The sequence below is a fragment of the Bombina bombina genome, chromosome 5 (genome assembly GCF_027579735.1).
Source record: "Bombina bombina isolate aBomBom1 chromosome 5, aBomBom1.pri, whole genome shotgun sequence".
In the NCBI taxonomy this organism is placed as follows: domain Eukaryota; kingdom Metazoa; phylum Chordata; class Amphibia; order Anura; family Bombinatoridae; genus Bombina; species Bombina bombina.
This window is the reverse complement of record NC_069503.1, coordinates 815,694,254-815,713,117: the sequence shown is the minus strand read 5'-3', so window position 1 is coordinate 815,713,117 and position 18,864 is coordinate 815,694,254. Positions and strand designations below refer to the sequence as shown.

The window sequence follows — 18,864 nt, the reverse complement described above, 5'->3', positions numbered from 1 at the left end:
CACGTAAAACCCCTATATCTGCCATCAAACCCACATCGGAACTAATAATAAATGTATTAACCCTTAAACCCACAACCCCCCACAACGCAATATTCCTAATTAAACTATTATCCCCTAATCCTCCATTCACACACATCGCAATCTACCTAATAAAAGTATTAAACCCTAAATCCGCCAACCCAACATCGCAAACTACCTAATAAATGTATTAACCCCTAATCTGCCATTCACCCACATTGCAAAGTCACTATTAACCCCTAATCTGCCATTAACCCACATTGCAAAGTACCTATTAAAACTATTAACCCCTAATCCGCCATCAACCCACATCACAACAAACCTTATAAATCTATTAACCACTAATCCCCCAAACCCACACAACACAAAAATCCTAATAAAACTATTAACCCCTAAACCACCAAACCCACACAACCCAATAATCCTAAAAAAGCTACTAACCCCTAAACCGCCAAACCCACACAACCCAATAATCCTAAAAAAGCTATTAACCCCTAAACCGCCAAACCCACACAATGCAAATAACTTATTAAATTACTAAGCCCCCTAACCTAACACCCCCTAAATTAACCCCAATTATTTAAAAAAAAAACAAAAAAAAAAAACTAAGATTAAATTAATCTAAGATTACAAAAAATAAAAAATTCTATTATTACATAAAATAATAAACCAAATTATCAAAAATTAAAAAATGAAACCTAATCCCTATGAAAATAAAAAAGCCCCCCCCCCAAAATAAAAACACCCCCTAATCTAATGCTAAGCTACCAATAGCCCTTAAAAGGGCCTTTCATAGGTTATTGCCCTAAATTAAACAGCTCTTTTACCTTAAAAAAATACTAATTCCCCCCTCTAATAGTAAAAACCCCCACCCACCACTAAAAAATCCTAAACTACCAATTGCCCCTAAAGGGGCATTTGTATGAGTATTGTCCTTAAAAGGGCATTCAGCATTCAACCCTAATCTAAAAAAAAAATAAAAAAAAATTTAAGAATCAAATCAGCCAATAAGATTTCAGTAACTCTCATCCTATTGGCTGATTTGAATTTAAAGAGTCAAATCAGACAATTGGAATTCAAGGTACCCCATATTGAAACGCATACCTTGAATTCAATCCTCAGTGTGCGGTGGTGATCTACGAAAAAGATCTTAATGCTCCATGGCTCAGTCGTCGCCGGTCTTCAGTTCCGCCATCTCCGGTCTTCAGTTCCGCGGTCACTGGTCTTAATTTCCGCCCTCTGCTCCGCGCCTGCTTGTTCCTGGAAGAAGATAGAAGATATTGCCACTTGGAAGAAGACGTCACCACCGGGCTTCAGGAACCCTGAGTACCTATCTGGGGGTTAGATTTAGGTTTTTGTTTTTTTTAGATTTTATTTTTAAGTAATGTTAGCTTTTATATTTTGTTTGCAACTTAGTATTTTTTAATTTTGGTAATTGGGGTTAATTTAGGGGGTGTTAGGTTAGGGGGCTTCGTAATTTAATTTGTTATTTTCGTTGTGTCGGTTTGGCGGTTTAGGGGTTAATGGTTTTATTAGGATTATTGCGTTGTGTGGGTTTGGCGGATTAGGGGTTAATAGGTTAATTACGTTTATTGCGTTGGTGGGGATGGTGGTTTAGGGGTTAATAGTTTTAATAGATTTTTGTGATATGGGTGAATGGCGGATTAGGGGTTACTAGTTTATTTAGGTATATTGTGTTGTGGGGTGATGGCGGCTTAGTGGTTAATTAGATGTTTTGCGATGTGCGGATTAGGGGTTAATATAGTTTATTAGTTATTGCCGTGGGGGATGACGGTTGACAAGTAGATAGATATTGCGCATGCGTTAGGTGTTAGTTACTATTTTCAGGGGGTTACGGTGCTGACATACTCAGCACAAGTCTTGCTGGGCCTGCCTATGTGTGGCAAGGTGAAAATGGAGTAAAATGTCTCCATTTTCGCCGCATAAGTCCTTGCGCTGAATATGTGATACCGATTTGTGACGCGGTTCTATGTTAGCTTATGGGAGTTGTTCTGCTGTGTGTTTTAAATACCACTAACGTGTCTCTTTACCATGTTCATATTACAATACTCCTGGTCTGTAAAGCACTTAAAGCAGTTGCATCTCAGCATCGTTAGACTGTTTGTCAGCACAGATCAGCTCTAGGCATGTTACAGTAAATCAATATGTTGGTGATACAGGGAAAGTTGTTTTGTGTAGTGATCATAAACTACTTTCAGCAGCTGTAGAAAGCAAAATAAAACAGAAAGCAGCTAATTGTGATTGTACATTTCAATGTAGGAAGGAATTGTATCGTACATGTGTGAGATTTACTGTAGATTATTTCACAACAAAATGACCCATTGTGGATGCATGGTTAAGCATCTGTATGTCATTTGCAAACTAAATGAATATCATTCGCAATCAATACTATACAGCTGTATAATAAAATTGTGCTTCTCAATATGGTACTTAAAGAACAGTCTAGTCAAAATTAAACTTTTGTGATTCAGATGAGGCATGCAATTTTAAACAACTTTCCAATTTGCTTGTAACATCAAATTTTGTTTTTCTTGGTATTCTTTGTTGAAAGCTAAACCTATGTATGCTCATATGCTCATTTTGAAGCCCTACAAGGCCACCTCTTATCTCAGTGCATTTTGACAGGTTTTCACAGTTAGACAGTGCTAGTTCATGTGTGCCTTATAGATAACATTGTGTTTGCTCCTGTGGGGTTATTTAAGAGTCAGCACTGATTGGCTAAAATGCAAGTCTGTCAAAAGAACTGAGATAAGGGGCAGTCTGAAGAGGCTGGGATACAAGATAATCACAGAGGAAAAAAGTATATTAATATAACAGTGTTGGTAATGCAGAACTGGGGAATGGGTAATAAAGGGATTATCTATGCTTTTAAACAATAAACAATAAACAGTAGACTGTCTATTTAACTGCTGTTGTTAAATTCCCCATCACCGTAAGTGCTGTGTGCATGTGTGATAGGCTCAGCAGGCAATATGAATATCAGTTGTGTCAGACGCCACAGAGCCCCTGGCACAGCAGAGGGGACATTACACAAGAATGCATACTCGTCACCAATATTGAATCAATTATCTGTCATGTTTTGGTCTTGTCTCCTTTACATTCATGAATAACTATGAACAATCTAGGGATTTGGATTATGGTTAAGTACTGGGTTTAAGACTAGTTATTCGGGTTAAGGTTAGGGACAAGGGTTAGGGCTAGAGACTAGAGTTAGAGCTAAGGAAATGGGTCAGTGTTAAAGACTGGGGTTAGGGTCAAATATTGGGTTAGAAATAATGATTAGAGTTAGGGATTGGAGTTTGGGTTACAGTTTGTGGATAGAACTAATAATTGTATTATGGCTAGAGATTGTGGTTAAGACTGATTGTTGACAGGGCTAAGGATTTATCTAATGGCTAGAGATCTGGGTTAAGACTAGGGATTATGGTTAGGGCTAAAGATTCTTGTTAGGTTTAGGGCTAGATATTGTGGTTACAGCTAGTGTTTGAGGCTAGGGGTTGTGATATGGATTAGGTTTAGGACTTGAGACAGAATAAGGGTTAGGAACCAAGTTTAAAACTAAGCATTGGGATTAGGGTTAGTGGTTTTTGTAAGGCTTAGTTATTGGGGTCAGAGCTAGGGTTAAAAGAAGTTCCCGTCCTATAACACAAATATAAAAGGATAATATAACAAAATATGGCGAAATTATTATATAAATTCTCTAGGAGGCGCTAATGGTGATAAAAGCAAAGATAAGTATAGGAAGGACTGTTGAGAGTATAAAGGCACATAAGCTAATAGTATTATTATGATAATAATAAAGTGTCCCGTAGTCCCATAAAATGGGTATATGGTGCCAAAAGGATTAAGATGCAAAAATCATAAGTATAATTACTTATAGCCCAAAGTCCAAACTTCAAGTCCAAACTTCAGATGGTATCCATAGAATGATAAGCTTGATGTAGGGAATTAATAGGCAGCTCTCTTACTTCATCATCAAGGATGGAAGATCTACGATGTGTGATAAAAAACAGAAAGAGGCGCCACATGTGCGAATCAGAAGTACAATGTATGATGTAAGCAAGAAGTTGCATACAGGGTACTCACATTCAAAAATGGCATTCAGTCATGCCAATAGAAGCAGGCTGGATTTCTACAGCAGTCCAGCTAGCTGATCACTATCCGATCGATTCCCCACAGTATAAGGCCTCACCGGATCAGGAACAAAAGGCAGGTAACCGGGATGGAAGGGATTCACACAAAAAGGTAGTGTAGGCTCAGAGATTAATACTATGCATTGAGAGTTAAAAATATCCAAGTGATTTATTAAAAACACAGTTTAAAAACAGCTCATGCTTAAGGTGGTATAATCATTTAGCATATAGAGAAACCATGCAACGCGTTTCTCGGTGATAACCGTTTCATCAGGCATGTTACATACAAACTAAAACTGCCCTTAAATAGGGCTATGCTACCTACAGGTGTGTTAATCACACCCCTTCCAAACACATTCATTAACCAATAGGAACCCTTTGTTTCCACACACCCATAATGCAATACCTCTAGTTTACTACCCACAAGTGTAATGGTCTCGCCTCTTCCAAACATATTCATTAGCCAATAAAAACCCTTTATTTCCACACACCTACACTGCCATACCTGTGATACAGAGTAAATATAAATATATATTAAAAAAAACTAATCATAATAAGGACCCTCATACTTGTAAAATATTGTTTGATTGTATGTATTGATAGGTACCAATACACCTAAAAAGCAATAGTGTTATTTAGAAATAATAAAGTGAATCGTAATGTATATAAATATAAAAGACAGTCGATCACCTGTATTTCCACTCGTCGTATTCACAAAACTGGGGTGGCTTGTTCAAATAGTCATAACTACCTAAGCTGAGTCCGTGTAACCCCAGTATTTTAAACAGGGCTTCAACTCTATAGGAGCAATTTGTCTGTGCCAAAAAACTTCACGTTTACGTAGATATAGACATCAGATGTGTATGTATATATTATCGTCAAATGAGGCCGCCTGTTATTGCGTGTGATTGGTCCTACATAGAATTGATGATGAAATCGTCAAACTAAAAACGCCCACTCCTTTGACGTGATAGTTACAGGGGAATTACCCGAGTTTATCAGATGTAGATAATGATAATATACACATCGTTGTGGTGTATACAATATCTGTAAGGAGGTATGATGAAGTGATAATGCTTAAATCCTAAGCTCTGAGTATACAGTGTTAAAAATATACTGTCATTATAATGGATATTGTGTTTTGAGTCACCTCCTCTTGTCTTGTGTCAGTGAGAAATGTAATGTGATTAGTGATACATATTAGCTGCAGGGACCGTATAATATTAACACCAACAGTCTGATATGCACTGTATTAAGTGATAGTGTTCTACAAGATAATAATAATAAAAGTAGTGAGAAACTACATATTCCTATATATAAGGGTGGTAACTAAGGCCTAGATTTGGAGTTTGGCGTTAGCCGTGAAAACCAGCGTTAGAGGCTCCTAACGCTGGTTTTAGGCTACCGCCGGTATTTGGAGTCAGTGATTAAAGGGTCTAACGCTCACTTTTCAGCCGCGACTTTTCCATACCGCAGATCCCCTTACGTCAATTGCGTATCCTATCTTTTCAATGGGATCTTTCTAACTCCGGTATTTAGAGTCGTTTCTGAAGTGAGCGTTAGAGCTCTAACGACAAAACTCCAGCCGCAGGAAAAAAGCAGGAGTTAAGAGCTTTCTGGGCTAACGCCGGTTTATAAAGCTCTTAACTACTGTACCCTAAAGTACACTAACACCTATAAACTACCTATGTACCCCTAAACCGAGGTCCCCCCACATCGCCGCCACTCGATTAAATTTTTTTAACCCCTAATCTGCCGACCGCCACCTACGTTATACTTATGTACCCCTAATCTGCTGCCCCTAACCCCGCCGACCCCTGTATTATATTTATTAACCCCTAACCTGCCCCCCACAACGTCGCCGCCAGCTACTTACAATAATTAACCCCTAATCTGCCGACCGCAAAGCGCCGCCACCTACGTTATCCTTATGTACCCCTAATCTGCTGCCCCTAACACCGCCGACCCCTATATTATATTTATTAACCCCTAATCTGCCCCCCTCAACGTCGCCGACACCTGCCTACACTTATTAACCCCTAATCTGCCGAGCGGACCTGAGCGCTACTATAATAAAGTTATTAACCCCTAATCCGCCTCACTAACCCTATCATAAATAGTATTAACCCCTAATCTGCCCTCCCTAACATCGCCGACACCTAACTTCAATTATTAACCCCTAATCTGACGACCGGAGCTCATCGCTACTATAATAAATGGATTAACCCCTAAAGCTAAGTCTAACCCTAACACTAACACCCCCCTAACTTAAATATAATTTAAATCTAACGAAATTAATTAACTCTTATTAAATAAATTATTCCTATTTAAAGCTAAATACTTACCTGTAAAATACATCCTAATATAGCTACAATATAAATTATAATTATATTGTAGCTATTTTAGGATTAATATTTATTTTACAGGCAACTTGGTAATTATTGTTACCAGGTACAATAGCTATTAAATAGTTAAGAACTATTTAATAGTTACCTAGTTAAAATAATAACAAAATTACCTGTAAAATAAATCCTAACCTAAGTTATAATTAAACCTAACACTACCCTATCAATAAATTAATTAAATAAAATACCTACAATTACCTACAATTAACCTAACACTACACTATCAATAAATAAATTAAATACAATTGCTACAAATAACTACAATTACATAAACTAACTAAAGTACAAAAAATAAAAAAGAACTAAGTTACAAAAAATAAAAAAATATTTACAAACATAAGAAAAATATTACAACAATTTTAAACTAATTACACCTACTCTAAGCCCCCTAATAATCAGCCAATAGAATGCGAGCTCAATCTGATTGGCTAATTGGATCAGCCAATAGGATTGAACTTGATTCTGATTGGCTGATTCCATCAGCCAATCAGAATATTCCTACCTTAATTCCGATTGGCTGATAGAATCCTATCAGCCAATCGGAATTCGAGGGACGCCATCTTGGATGACGTCCCTTAAAGGAATCGTCATTCGTCGGGAGACGCCGGAAGAAGAGGATGGATCCGCGTCGGCTGCTTCAAGATGGACCCGCTCCGCACCGGATGGAAGAAGATCGAAGATGCCGCTTGGAGAAGATGTTTGCCGGTCCGGATGTCCTCTTCTTGCCGGATAGGAGGAAGACTTTGGAGCCTCTTCTGGACCTCTTCAGCACCGGATGCCAGGACGGATTGGTGATACCTGGATGGTGAAGACAAGGTAGGAAGATCTTCAGGGGCTTAGTGTTAGGTTTATTTAAGGGGGGTTTGGGTTAGATTAGGGGTATGTGGGTGGTGGGTTGTAATGTTGGGGGGGGGGTATTGTATGTTTTTTTTTACAGGCAAAAGAGCTGATTTTCTTGGGGCATGCCCCGCAAAGGGCCCTGTTCAGGGCTGGTAAGGTAAAAGAGCTTTTAACTCTATTAATTTAGAATAGGGTAGGGCATTTTTTTATTTTGGGGGTCTTTGTTATTTTATTAGGGGGCTTAGAGTAGGTGTAATTAGTTTAAAATTGTTGTAATATTTTTCTTATGTTTGTAAATATTTTTTTATTTTTTGTAACTTAGTTCTTTTTTATTTTTTGTACTTTAGTTAGTTTATGTAATTGTAGTTATTTGTAGCAATTGTATTTAATTTATTTATTGATAGTGTAGTGTTAGGTTAATTGTAGGTAATTATAATTTATATTGTAGCTATATTAGGATGTATTTTACAGGTAAGTATTTAGCTTTAAATAGGAATAATTTATTTAATAAGAGTTAATTAATTTCGTTAGATTTAAATTATATTTAAGTTAGGGGGGTGTTAGTGTTAGGGTTAGACTTAGCTTTAGGGGTTAATCCATTTATTATAGTAGCGATGAGCTCCGGTCGTCAGATTAGGGGTTAATAATTGAAGTTAGGTGTCGGCGATGTTAGGGAGGGCAGATTAGGGGTTAATACTATTTATGATAGGGTTAGTGAGGCGGATTAGGGGTTAATAACTTTATTATAGTAGCGCTCAGGTCCGCTCGGTAGATTAGGGGTTAATTATTGTAAGTAGCTGGCGGCGACGTTGTGGGGGGCAGGTTAGGGGTTAATAAATATAATATAGGGGTCGGCGGTGTTAGGGGCAGCAGATTAGGGGTACATAGGGATAATGTAAATTGCGGCGGTTTACGGAGCGGAAGATTAGGGGTTAATAATATAATGCAGGGGTCAGCGATAGCGGGGGCGGCAGATTAGGGGTTAATAAGTGTAAGGGTAGGGGTGTTTAGACTCGGGGTACATGTTAGAGTGTTAGGTGCAGACGTAGGAAGTGTTTCCCCATAGGAAACAATGGGGCTGCGTTAGGAGCTGAACGCTGCTTTTTTGCAGGTGTTAGGTTTTTTTTCAGCTCAAACAGCCCCATTGTTTCCTATGGGAGAATCGTGCACGAGCACGTTTTTGAGGCTGGCCGCGTCCGTAAGCAACTCTGGTATCGAGAGTTGCATTTGCGGTAAAAATGCTCTACGCTCCTTTTTTGGAGCCTAACGCAGCATTTTTTGGGACTCTCGATACCAGAGTTAATTTTATGGTGCAGCCAGAAAGAAGCCCGCGTAGCGTTAACAGCCCATCTACCGCCAAACTCCAAATCTAGGCCCAAGTGTATTAGTAGTGGTCCATGGCATTTGTGATGTCGTGACAATTCAAATCATGAGCATATTGTTGTAAACATTTGTAATAAGACCATCATTATAAATGTTTTTTTATCAATATAACACACTATTAAATAAGTATTTATTATTTTTTTATTTTAAGAGCCACCTGTTCCCATTGCACCACCTCAGCTTTCATCAGTGGGAGCAACCTACCTGTGGATCCAGCTGAATGCAAACTCAATTAATGGTGATGGTCCCATCATAGAGAGAGAGGTGGAATATCGTACCACAAGTGGCAGCTGGTATGACATACAGCCTGTAGACTCTCCCAGTTATAAGATCGGTCATCTTGATCCTGACACAGAATATGAGATAAGTGTCCTGTTAACCAGGCCAGGGAAAGGAGGAACCGGCTCTCCTGGACCAGCACTGAGGACTCGAACAAAATGTGCTGGTGAGTGCAAACCATAAAATGCATAAGCATCATGGTGTATATATATTGTTAGAGTTTGAATTAATTAAATGCAGATTTAGTACTACAGAGAAGAAGGTTTCAAACAAATGTTCCTGTATTGAGAGAATATAAAATTGTCATTGTGCTTGTTAGGTATGTCACCAACTTAGAGCAGTGTCAGATCTGCTTACTAATCAGTGATTATTTTCTAAAGTGTATCTTAGTACTTTCTAGGATTTAAAGGGACAGTATAACAAAAATAAACATAATTATAGGCAGTACATTGTAATAATTATTATCAAAATGTTACTATTGCACTTGCATATAACTACTGTATGTGTTTAACCCCTACAAAGGCGTTAAAGTCATCTCCAGTCCAGAACAGTAATCAGGGGTGTAGCGACAAGGGTCTCATAACTGAGAACTGGCCCATGCCTCTAGGGGCCCATCTTGCACAGAGGTGGTATCACCACTGTGGACCTGATGTGGCCCAGGGCTCTGTCTGCATTATGTCTGGCCTCTCTGTGCACCCCCTCTGCAAAATAGGGCTTACAGCATAACAAAAATGTATGGATTTGCTGTTACAAATATGGTAGCAGGGTCTTCAAGATGGCCACCAGTTTGTTGCTGGACAGAAAAATCTGCCACCATATTTGAACAGGAAGGCTGTAAAATGTAATATTGTCTTTCACAGACTTTCCAAGGAGAAGCAGACCCACTTCTGTGGAATATGGGTGTCTATTATTAATCGGGTGTGCTGATGATTTATACCATTAGAGTTTGTGGTGCTTTGTAAAAGGTGCTGTAGAAATGGAGGACACCTTTGCTCTGGGGACCAGTAAGGTCTAGTTACTCCCCTGGCAGCAATGCACTACTTGAACCTTTCTGAACACATCTGGGCCAATGTGTGTAGCCACCAATTACCAACTAGATTCCAGCAGTGCACTGCATCACCTGAGCCTTTCAACAAAAGATATCAAGAGTATAATGTAAATTTGATAATATGGCATTTATGTGCCTTAAATGTAGGTTCTGAAATCAATTACATTTATCACAACACATATAAAAGTATGATTAATATATTGCAATGATAAATGTATAAAACAGCTGTTTAAGATTACTATATTAAATGTGCTATGCAGCATAATCATGAACTGTAACAATGTAATTGTTATAATACTGTTTTTACTGGAAGGAGAAGGAGGAGGGAGAACAGACTTAAATGCAAATGTGGCTTACAGGAAGAGGTTATCTCTGCTAAAAGAGACGTTAAATCATCATTTTGGGGCACTGTTTTAAAATGGCTCTAATAAATATTTCTAATAAAGGATGGATTATTTTTGTTGAATGTGCAAATAGTTTTGGGAACTGTGGATTATTTTTACATAATTTATATTAAAAAAAAAAACATCTGTATTTTTATCTGTCATTTTATTTATATTTTTGGTAAAAAAAATGTGTTGAAGATTTTTTTCCCCAGAATTATTATGTATTATATATGTGTTTTTATTTATGTGACATAATTATGTTACCTGATGCACAGTCAGCTGAGGTGGGTTCTAAATTGTACACTTTTAGATTTTGTGCAATAAAAGAATATTAAACCATACAAATGGTATAAAAAGATTATTAGTTTATTAACGATAATATTTTTCTAGATATAATACCATTTTTGGTTTAATTATACATAAAACATGTAAAAATGCAAAAAGAAATGCTTAAAGGGACAGTGTACTGTAAAATTGGGTCCCCCTTGTTGTGTTTGCAATGACTTGATATACCAGCTGCTGTGTATAACATGTATGGGGAATGCTTTTATGTTCACTTTTTTGTATGAAATAGCTATTTTTATACTTTGAAAGTAGAACTCATTCTTTATACACACATATGTGTCATTATCTTATCTCTGTATGTAAAAAGCCCGATATTTAGAGAGAGCAATTTTCGGTACCTATATCTCCCTTTTCCAACCCCTCTGGGAGTGTGATTTCATCTGCCTGTTTAATTTGTTTAAATATATTCTCTGTAGCCTTTAAAGTCAGCTTCAGAGCAGAAGTGCACTACTGGGAGCTAGCTAAACACATCTGCTGAAACAGTGTTCAGAGGAATATGTGTGTATCCCCAATCACCAGCTAGCACCTAGTAAGGCATTGATGCTCCTGAACCTACCTTTTCAACAAAGGATACCAAGAGAACAGAAGTCTTTTATCATTTTGATAGCAGGAGTAAAATAAAAAGTCTCCTAAAGCTGCATGCTCTATCTCAACCATAAAAGTTTAATTTTTCCTTTTAACTTTTAACAGACATTTTGCCTCACTTTCAGCTACACAGCTGAAAATAATAAAAAAATAATTAAATGTTAGATTGAGCAAAATATTTATGCTCTTTTTCCAGCCTCTTCATAAATATGATGATTGGGGACCAGATAATAGTTTTTTTTCGTTTTTTAGTAATATTTTTTTATGAATGTATTAATATTAATAACTTTATCTTATTTAACCAAATTAATTAACATATTATGCATGTATTGATATCAATATAGGGAGATAGGGGCATATTTATTAAGTTCCATATGGAGTTTGAGGCCCCTTGTTTCCGGCGAGCCTTCAGGGTCGCCGGAAACAGAAGTTATGAAGAAGTGGTCTAAAGACCGCTGCTCCATAACTTGCCCGCCTGCTCTGAGACGACGGACAGAAATTAACCCGATCGAATACGATCGGGTTGATTGACATCCCCTGCTAGCGATTGGTCGCAAATCTGCAGGGGGCGGCATTGCACCAGCAGTTCACAAGAACGTATGCTATCGGCTTTTATCGATGTGCAGCGGACATGACACGCTACTTTGTATAATGTCCACTCGCACATTGATAAATATACCCCATAAGGTGATTATTTATCCTGTGAGGTGTAATTCATCATACTGCAATGTTGTTAAAATAATGGCATTACACTGTCATAGTAAAAGTATTATAACAGTTAGATTTGGCCTCAATATAGAATGTTGTGGTATTTTAGGGTTTAACTAGGGTTTCAGCATTCTCTCTGGTCCATAAGGAAGAGTGGCACTGTGTATTCTTTATTTTGTTTCTTTATAATGTCTCACATGCTACCAAAAATGTGATGACATTATGAGAATTTTACTGTTTTAAATCTCAGTTCTTTTTTTTCTGCTGTCAAATATAGGGCTTAGTGTCTTATTATTAGGCCTATAGCTTTTGTATTATTGAGAATTCAGGTTTGTATCTAATGTTTAAGGGACAAGAACCAAAATACTTTTTTTTTAATAATTCAACTTTAAAATTAAAATGATAGTACAGTCCAAATTAAACTGTCATGATTAGGCATGCAATTTTAAACACTTTCTAATTATTTTTATCATCAAATTTGCTTTGTTCTCTTGGTATTCTTAGTTAAAAGCTAAACCTAGTTCCGGTGGGCGGCGTTTCAAGATGGCCATGGACTCCTGATGCTCTGAGTAGCTCAAAGTTAAAAGTGGCTAGAACCATCGCCATCCTTCCCTCTCTTGGCAATATTTGTGCACGAGAACTCTACTGGATCGAGGCATACTATCCCTTGGCCCCCGTTAAGCAAGATTTAAACAATAAGCCATTTGGCGTAGTGACAGGTGATTTCCCGCCACACTGTACATAAATTTACTCTGACCCTAAGTAATGGAGATGCTCATCATTAAAGAAATGTATATTGACACCTACGCTCTGGAAGAAATAAAAGCCATATTACTGCCCAAATTAGACCGGCTCCTCTTGTCCTGTTCTAACCTATGCGCATTAGTGAGAGCAACGGAACAGCCGCGCCGACAAATGAAGTCTATCTCTGACCCTACCCTGCAGAGCATGATGGGTAGCTCAGCATCCTGCCCACGAGTGGACTGGACACCAGTCTTTTAGCCTCAGCTCCCTCAGAGAGGGGAGCAGCGGTAACCATTCTGGCGACCGGAGCATCTCCCTCCCGCATAGAGTGGTTGATCCCTGCCATAGCGCCAACTGTGGATTAAAAAAACACCTCACTGCTATTCTCTATGGCTCTCCCAGCGACTACTACAGCTCCAGCCATAGATCCTATACTAAGCCTTAAAAAGGAGATAGGCCACAGCACTGCTTACCCTGCTAAGAATGCGGCCGAAGTTCCTGTCGCTCCGCCTGCGTCCCTTGCTGTATATGATGACCGACATAATCACTGCGCATATGGACTCGAAAATATGGGCGCACGTTCAACTAGCAAATCCGGATCTTACAGGCCTGTTAATGGGGCTTATGCAGATAGAAAACAGAAAAATCCATATGCTTATCAACCCCATAAGAGACGCTCTGAACCCCTGCGGTACACTTATTCATTCTCAGTCCGGGTTGGCATTAGGTTTACGACTCTTACACATAGGTACTTTGGCATTGGGCTCTAACTGGGTAACCAGAACTCTAATGTCTAATAAAGGGGGTTGCCTTTTGGTTTAGCTTAGTCAATATATCATAATAAGCTTCCCCTATATAGTATTGCAAATATTATTTCTAATTGAAAAGAGGCCATATACCTGAATTAGTCTGATTTATATTTGATAGTGTCACAATATTGTTGTTTTATTTTTGATAGCCTTGGAACCCCAGTATTGTTAGGCTAAATTAAAACCTAGGAGCTATAATTGTTAGGGTTTTTAGTTATGTTTGGTTGTTTGTTCGTTTTGGTTTTTGTTTTTTTGTTTTTTGTTTTGTTTTTGTTGTTGTTATTTTGTTCTCTGTTAGGTTTTTAATTATAAAAACCCAACAATGTAGTTACATAGAAAGTGTAAAAGGATGTGTAATCTGTTTTGACACGTCTCAAATTTTGGCACTAAAACACAAAACTTATGTTAACCTCGTATACTCAAACTACATTGTAACACTGTGTTGCTGCAGAACTTTTCTTTTCTCGCCATGTGTGGCATACTGACATGTACACTATTTTTGTACCCATTGTTGGTCATAAATAAAATATAAAAAAAAAAGCTAAACCTAGGTAGACTCATATGGTAATTTCTAAGCCCTTGAAGGCCGCCTCTTATCTGAATGCATTTGCCAATTTTCAGAACTAGAGGGTGTTAGTTCACGTTTTTATATAGATAACATTGTGCTTATGCACGTGGAGTTATTTAAGAGTCAGCACTAATTGCCTGAAATGCCAGTCTGTCAAAAGATCTGAGATAAGGAGGCCGATTGCAGAGGCTTAGATACAAGGTAATTACAGTGGTAAAAAGTATATTAATAAAACAGTGTTGGTTATGCAAAACTGGGGAATGGTAAATAAAGGGATTATGTATCTTTTTAAACAGTACCATTTTTGGTGTTTACTATCCCTTTAACTTCTATTGTCTAATTAGTTTCATTCTCTTGGTATTCGTTGCATACCTAGGCAGGCTCAAGTGCTGCTGACTGATGGCTGCACATATGTCTCTTGCCATTGGCTCACCCAATGCATTCAGCTAGCTCCCATTAGTGCTGCTGCCCTGTCAGAAACATAAAAGAAAATTGTGTTTCATGTCCCTTTAAGTCTAAGACACAGTCTGTCTAAATTACAAAGATTTGTGTAGTGGCTCAGATTACATTGCTCTCTCTCTCTCTCTCTCTCTCTCTCTCTCTCTATATATATATATATATATATATATATATATATATATATATATATATATATATCTCAAACATAAGCACCAATCCAAAGGGATCAGGAAAGTACAAATATTTTAAATGTTGGACAATTATTTTGAATATAATATCCATTAAAGTTTTATATCTTATAATATCAGCAACACATTACAGCTCATTTTCAAGGGTAATTAAAGACTGTCAACTAGATTACGAGTTTTGCGTTAGAAGCTGTGCGGTGCTAACGAGCAGTTTATGCTCATCGCTCACTTACAGACAGCACTGGTATTACAGGTTCTTACAAACCCGGCATAATCGCAAAAAAGTGATCGTAGAGCAAAATTTTGCTCCACATCTCACCTCAATACCAGCGCTGCTTACATTAGCGGTGAGCTGGATAAACGTGCTTGTTCACGATTTCCCCATAGGAATCAATGGGGGAGTGCCCGCTGAAAAAAACTTAACACCTGCAAAAAAACAGCGTAAAGCTCCTATCGCAGCTCCATTGATTCCTATGGGGAAATAAAAGTTATGTCTACACCTAACACCCTAACATGAACCCTGAGTCTAAACACCCCTAATCTTACACTTATTAACCCCTAATCTGCCGTCCCTGACATCGCCGACACCTACATTATATTATTAACCCCTAATCTGCCGATCTGGACACCGCCCCACCTACATTATACTTATGAACCCCTAATCTGCTGCCCCCAACATCGCCGACACCTACATTATATTTATTAACCCCTAATCTGCTGCCCCCAATGTTGCCTCAACCTAACTACATTTATTAACCCCTAATCTGCCGCCCCCAATGTCGCCACCACTATAATAAAGTTATTAACCCCTAAACCTAAGTCTAACCCTAACCCCCCTAACTTAAATATAATTTATATAAATCTAAATAAAATTACTACAATTAACTAAATAATTCCTATTTAAAACTAAATACTTACCTATAAAATAAACCCTAAGCTAGCTACAATATAACTAATAGTTACATTGTAGGTATTTTAGGATTTATTTTTATTTTACAGGCAACTTTGTATTTATTTTAACTAGGTACAATAGTTATTAAATAGTTATTAACTATTTAATAACTACCTAGTTAAAATTAAGACAAATTTACCTGTAAAATAAAACCTAACCTAAGTTACAATTACACCTAACACTACACTACAATAAAATTAATTACCTAAATTAAATTCAATTAATTACAATTAAATAAAATTATCTAAAGTACAAAAAAAAACCAACTAAATTACAAAAAATAATAAAGAAATTACAAGATTTTTAAACTAATTACACCTGTGACAAAACCAATCTTGCCACTGTACATTGGAGGGCCTGTTATGGAACATTCTTTGGGCTGGAGGTACATGGGCTTAAGGATACCCAGAGACTGCATGGAAATATGGAATTTTATATGCTGGACACCCCATGTACTTTCATACCTCTGTCTTATGTCTATGTCACCCTGTATCCATAAATACAGGATGGGTACAGGGTGTGAGTGCCCCTTGTGGGAGCAATTGTGACTCTATAAGCAAAGTGGGCATAAAAGACTTTATAGCTAATAAGAACTGTTCCTATATTCTGTAATAAGATGTATTCTATGTATGTTTAAGATCTGATTGTGTCTCAGGAGTCTGTCTGGGTAAACTGATTGTGTCCTTGTGTGATTATGTTAACTAGACTGCCCAACATCAGATTGTCTGAGTAAACGTTCTTCCCTAGTTAATTAACTTAATATGTTAATCTGTTTTACCTGTGAATAGACAATTGTTTGATGCATTGTTCATATGTTTGCTTTACTGTTAAACCAATGCCCTTTGTAACCTGAAGCGAGGGTGTATAAATCTGTGTGCTGCCTTCAAATAAAGGAGATATTCTGTTGAAACCTGAAAACTGGCTGGTTTGTGAATTGCTGATTCCCTATGCAGGACGTTGTTCATCTGGTATTAACCTTGGTATCCTGTTGGTACTGTAACATTGGTGGCAGCGACGGAATGAACCTTATCGCCCAGAAGAGCAACTACACAAGCCAGTAACCTCAGGAAGAGGGGGATTATTACAATACTGACTAAGATGGAAAAGAGAAAAGTAAATTTTGCAGCTTTTAAAAACTTCCTGGAAACAGAAGGAGAGATTGATGGGTACCTTGCGGATTTTGAGAGGCAATGTGCACTACACAAGGTACCCGCAGAGGACTGGGTCACGATATTATCTGGAAAATTATCCGGCCGGGCCAGAGAGGCTTTTCGGGCCATTCCAGATGAGGAAGTCAGGGATTATAATACTGTAAAAGAGGCTCTGCTCTCCAGGTATGCGGTTACACCGGAGGCATACCGGAGACGGTTCAGAGACACTGTTAAATTAGCTGGAGATTCCTACCTTGAGTGGGCATGTAAGGTGCACCGCACAGCAGCTCACTGGATAGCGGGGTGCCAAGCCATATCTGGGGAAGAGGTGCTGCAGCTATTCCTGTTGGAACATTGCTTCGACAAATTACCCGCAGGAGTTCGAGAGTGGGTTCGGGACCGTAAACCCTCCACCCTGCAGGAAGCGGCTCGCTTGGCAGATGAGTATACGGATGCCCGCAAACTGGACATTGCTACCACTAAGCCCCCTGCTAGAGTGGAGTACAGACCCCCAGTCACCCCAGCAGCTGCCAGTTACCAAACCCCGGCGCACCGCTATACCACACGGCCTCCGGCCACGAACTACCCTCAGAGAGCCCTGTTCAATTCGCGGGGCTACTCACAACCTATTCGGTGCTTTAGATGTAAGCAACTAGGGCACAAAAGACCAGAGTGTCCCCTAAACGCAGCGAACCAAGCGCAGTCCTGGAGAAGACCCGCCGGCGGAATCCCACGTAATCCTCAGCCTGCGGCCCGCTACGTAGAGGCGCAAGAATGCTGGAGCATCCTACATGAGACAGACCTTGTGCAAGCTGCCCACCGGAATAACCGGCAACTGGTTAAAGTGAATGGGAAGAAGGTCAGTGGTCTACGGGATACTGGTGCTACCATGACCTTGCTTCAAAAGAACTTGGTGTCTGAGAAACAGTACACTGGAGACACTGTGGCTGTGAGGGTAGCAGGGGGCGATGTGTTCAGCCTACCTGTTGCCAGGGTACATTTGGATTGGGGAGTGGGCGCTAGACCTGTGAATGTGGGGGTCAAGAAGGACTTACCTGCTGATGTTCTTCTTGGAAATGACTTGGCCCCCCTTGTTTCTGCCTACGCTCCTATGGGTCCCGCTGATGTTAACTCTGTGACTACCCGTGCCCAGATCCGTGCAGCAGAGACTGACCCACCTGCTGCTAAGCCCCAGGACGCTGAGCTCAGTAAATCTCTATCCGCTATTGATATGTGGAGGTCCCGTTACAATGCGCTGATGAAGGAGAAGAGGAGCGCAGAGGAAAAAGCACGTTTAGAACAGGAATCTCTGCTAGACAAGCTGCACCGACAGACTGCAGAAAACACCAGCTTGAGAGTGGAACATGAAACATTAAAGACAAACTTAGTGACACTGGAGGAGAAGCTGACGCTGGCTCATAGTGAGGTGCAGCAACTCAAGGGCACCCTATGTCAGTATGAAGGGATTGTGGATACCTATAAAGAGCAGGTACAGAAAACTCGTAAAGAAGCTGATGGGATTTTGAAGGACTGTTTGGCCCTGGTCTGGGCACTGAGGAATTTGAACCCTTGTTTGTATGGACAGGAATTCTCTCTCATAACGGGAATACAGATGGATTGTCCCAGCAAACTGACATGCCTACCAGGCGCTCTGGTGGTATATGCCACAGTATATACCCTGGACAGCCGAGCATGACAAACCAGAGGGAGAGGAGTTTGATGGTCCTGTCCCCCAGCAACACGGCTGTTTAGCCAAAGGGGAGACGATTGGTCTCCCCCTCCAGCAGCACAGCTATGTATCCGAAGGGGAGACAGTCGGTCTTCCCCTCCAGCAACCAGGCT

At 39.1% G+C, this 18,864-nt stretch overlaps 1 protein-coding gene across 6 annotated transcripts in view; it reads left to right on the top strand.

Annotated features, from left to right (window-relative positions):
- The window catches only part of PTPRM (protein tyrosine phosphatase receptor type M), a 1,348,209-nt gene that overhangs the window by 513,924 nt on the left and 815,421 nt on the right, over positions 1 to 18,864 (top strand). For all 6 annotated transcript variants that reach the window (XM_053714931.1, XM_053714930.1, XM_053714929.1 and 3 more), the window contains one exon: positions 8,952 to 9,245. In XM_053714931.1, coding sequence (XP_053570906.1) covers positions 8,952 to 9,245 — 294 coding nt within the window. The remainder of the gene's footprint in view (positions 1 to 8,951; positions 9,246 to 18,864) is intronic.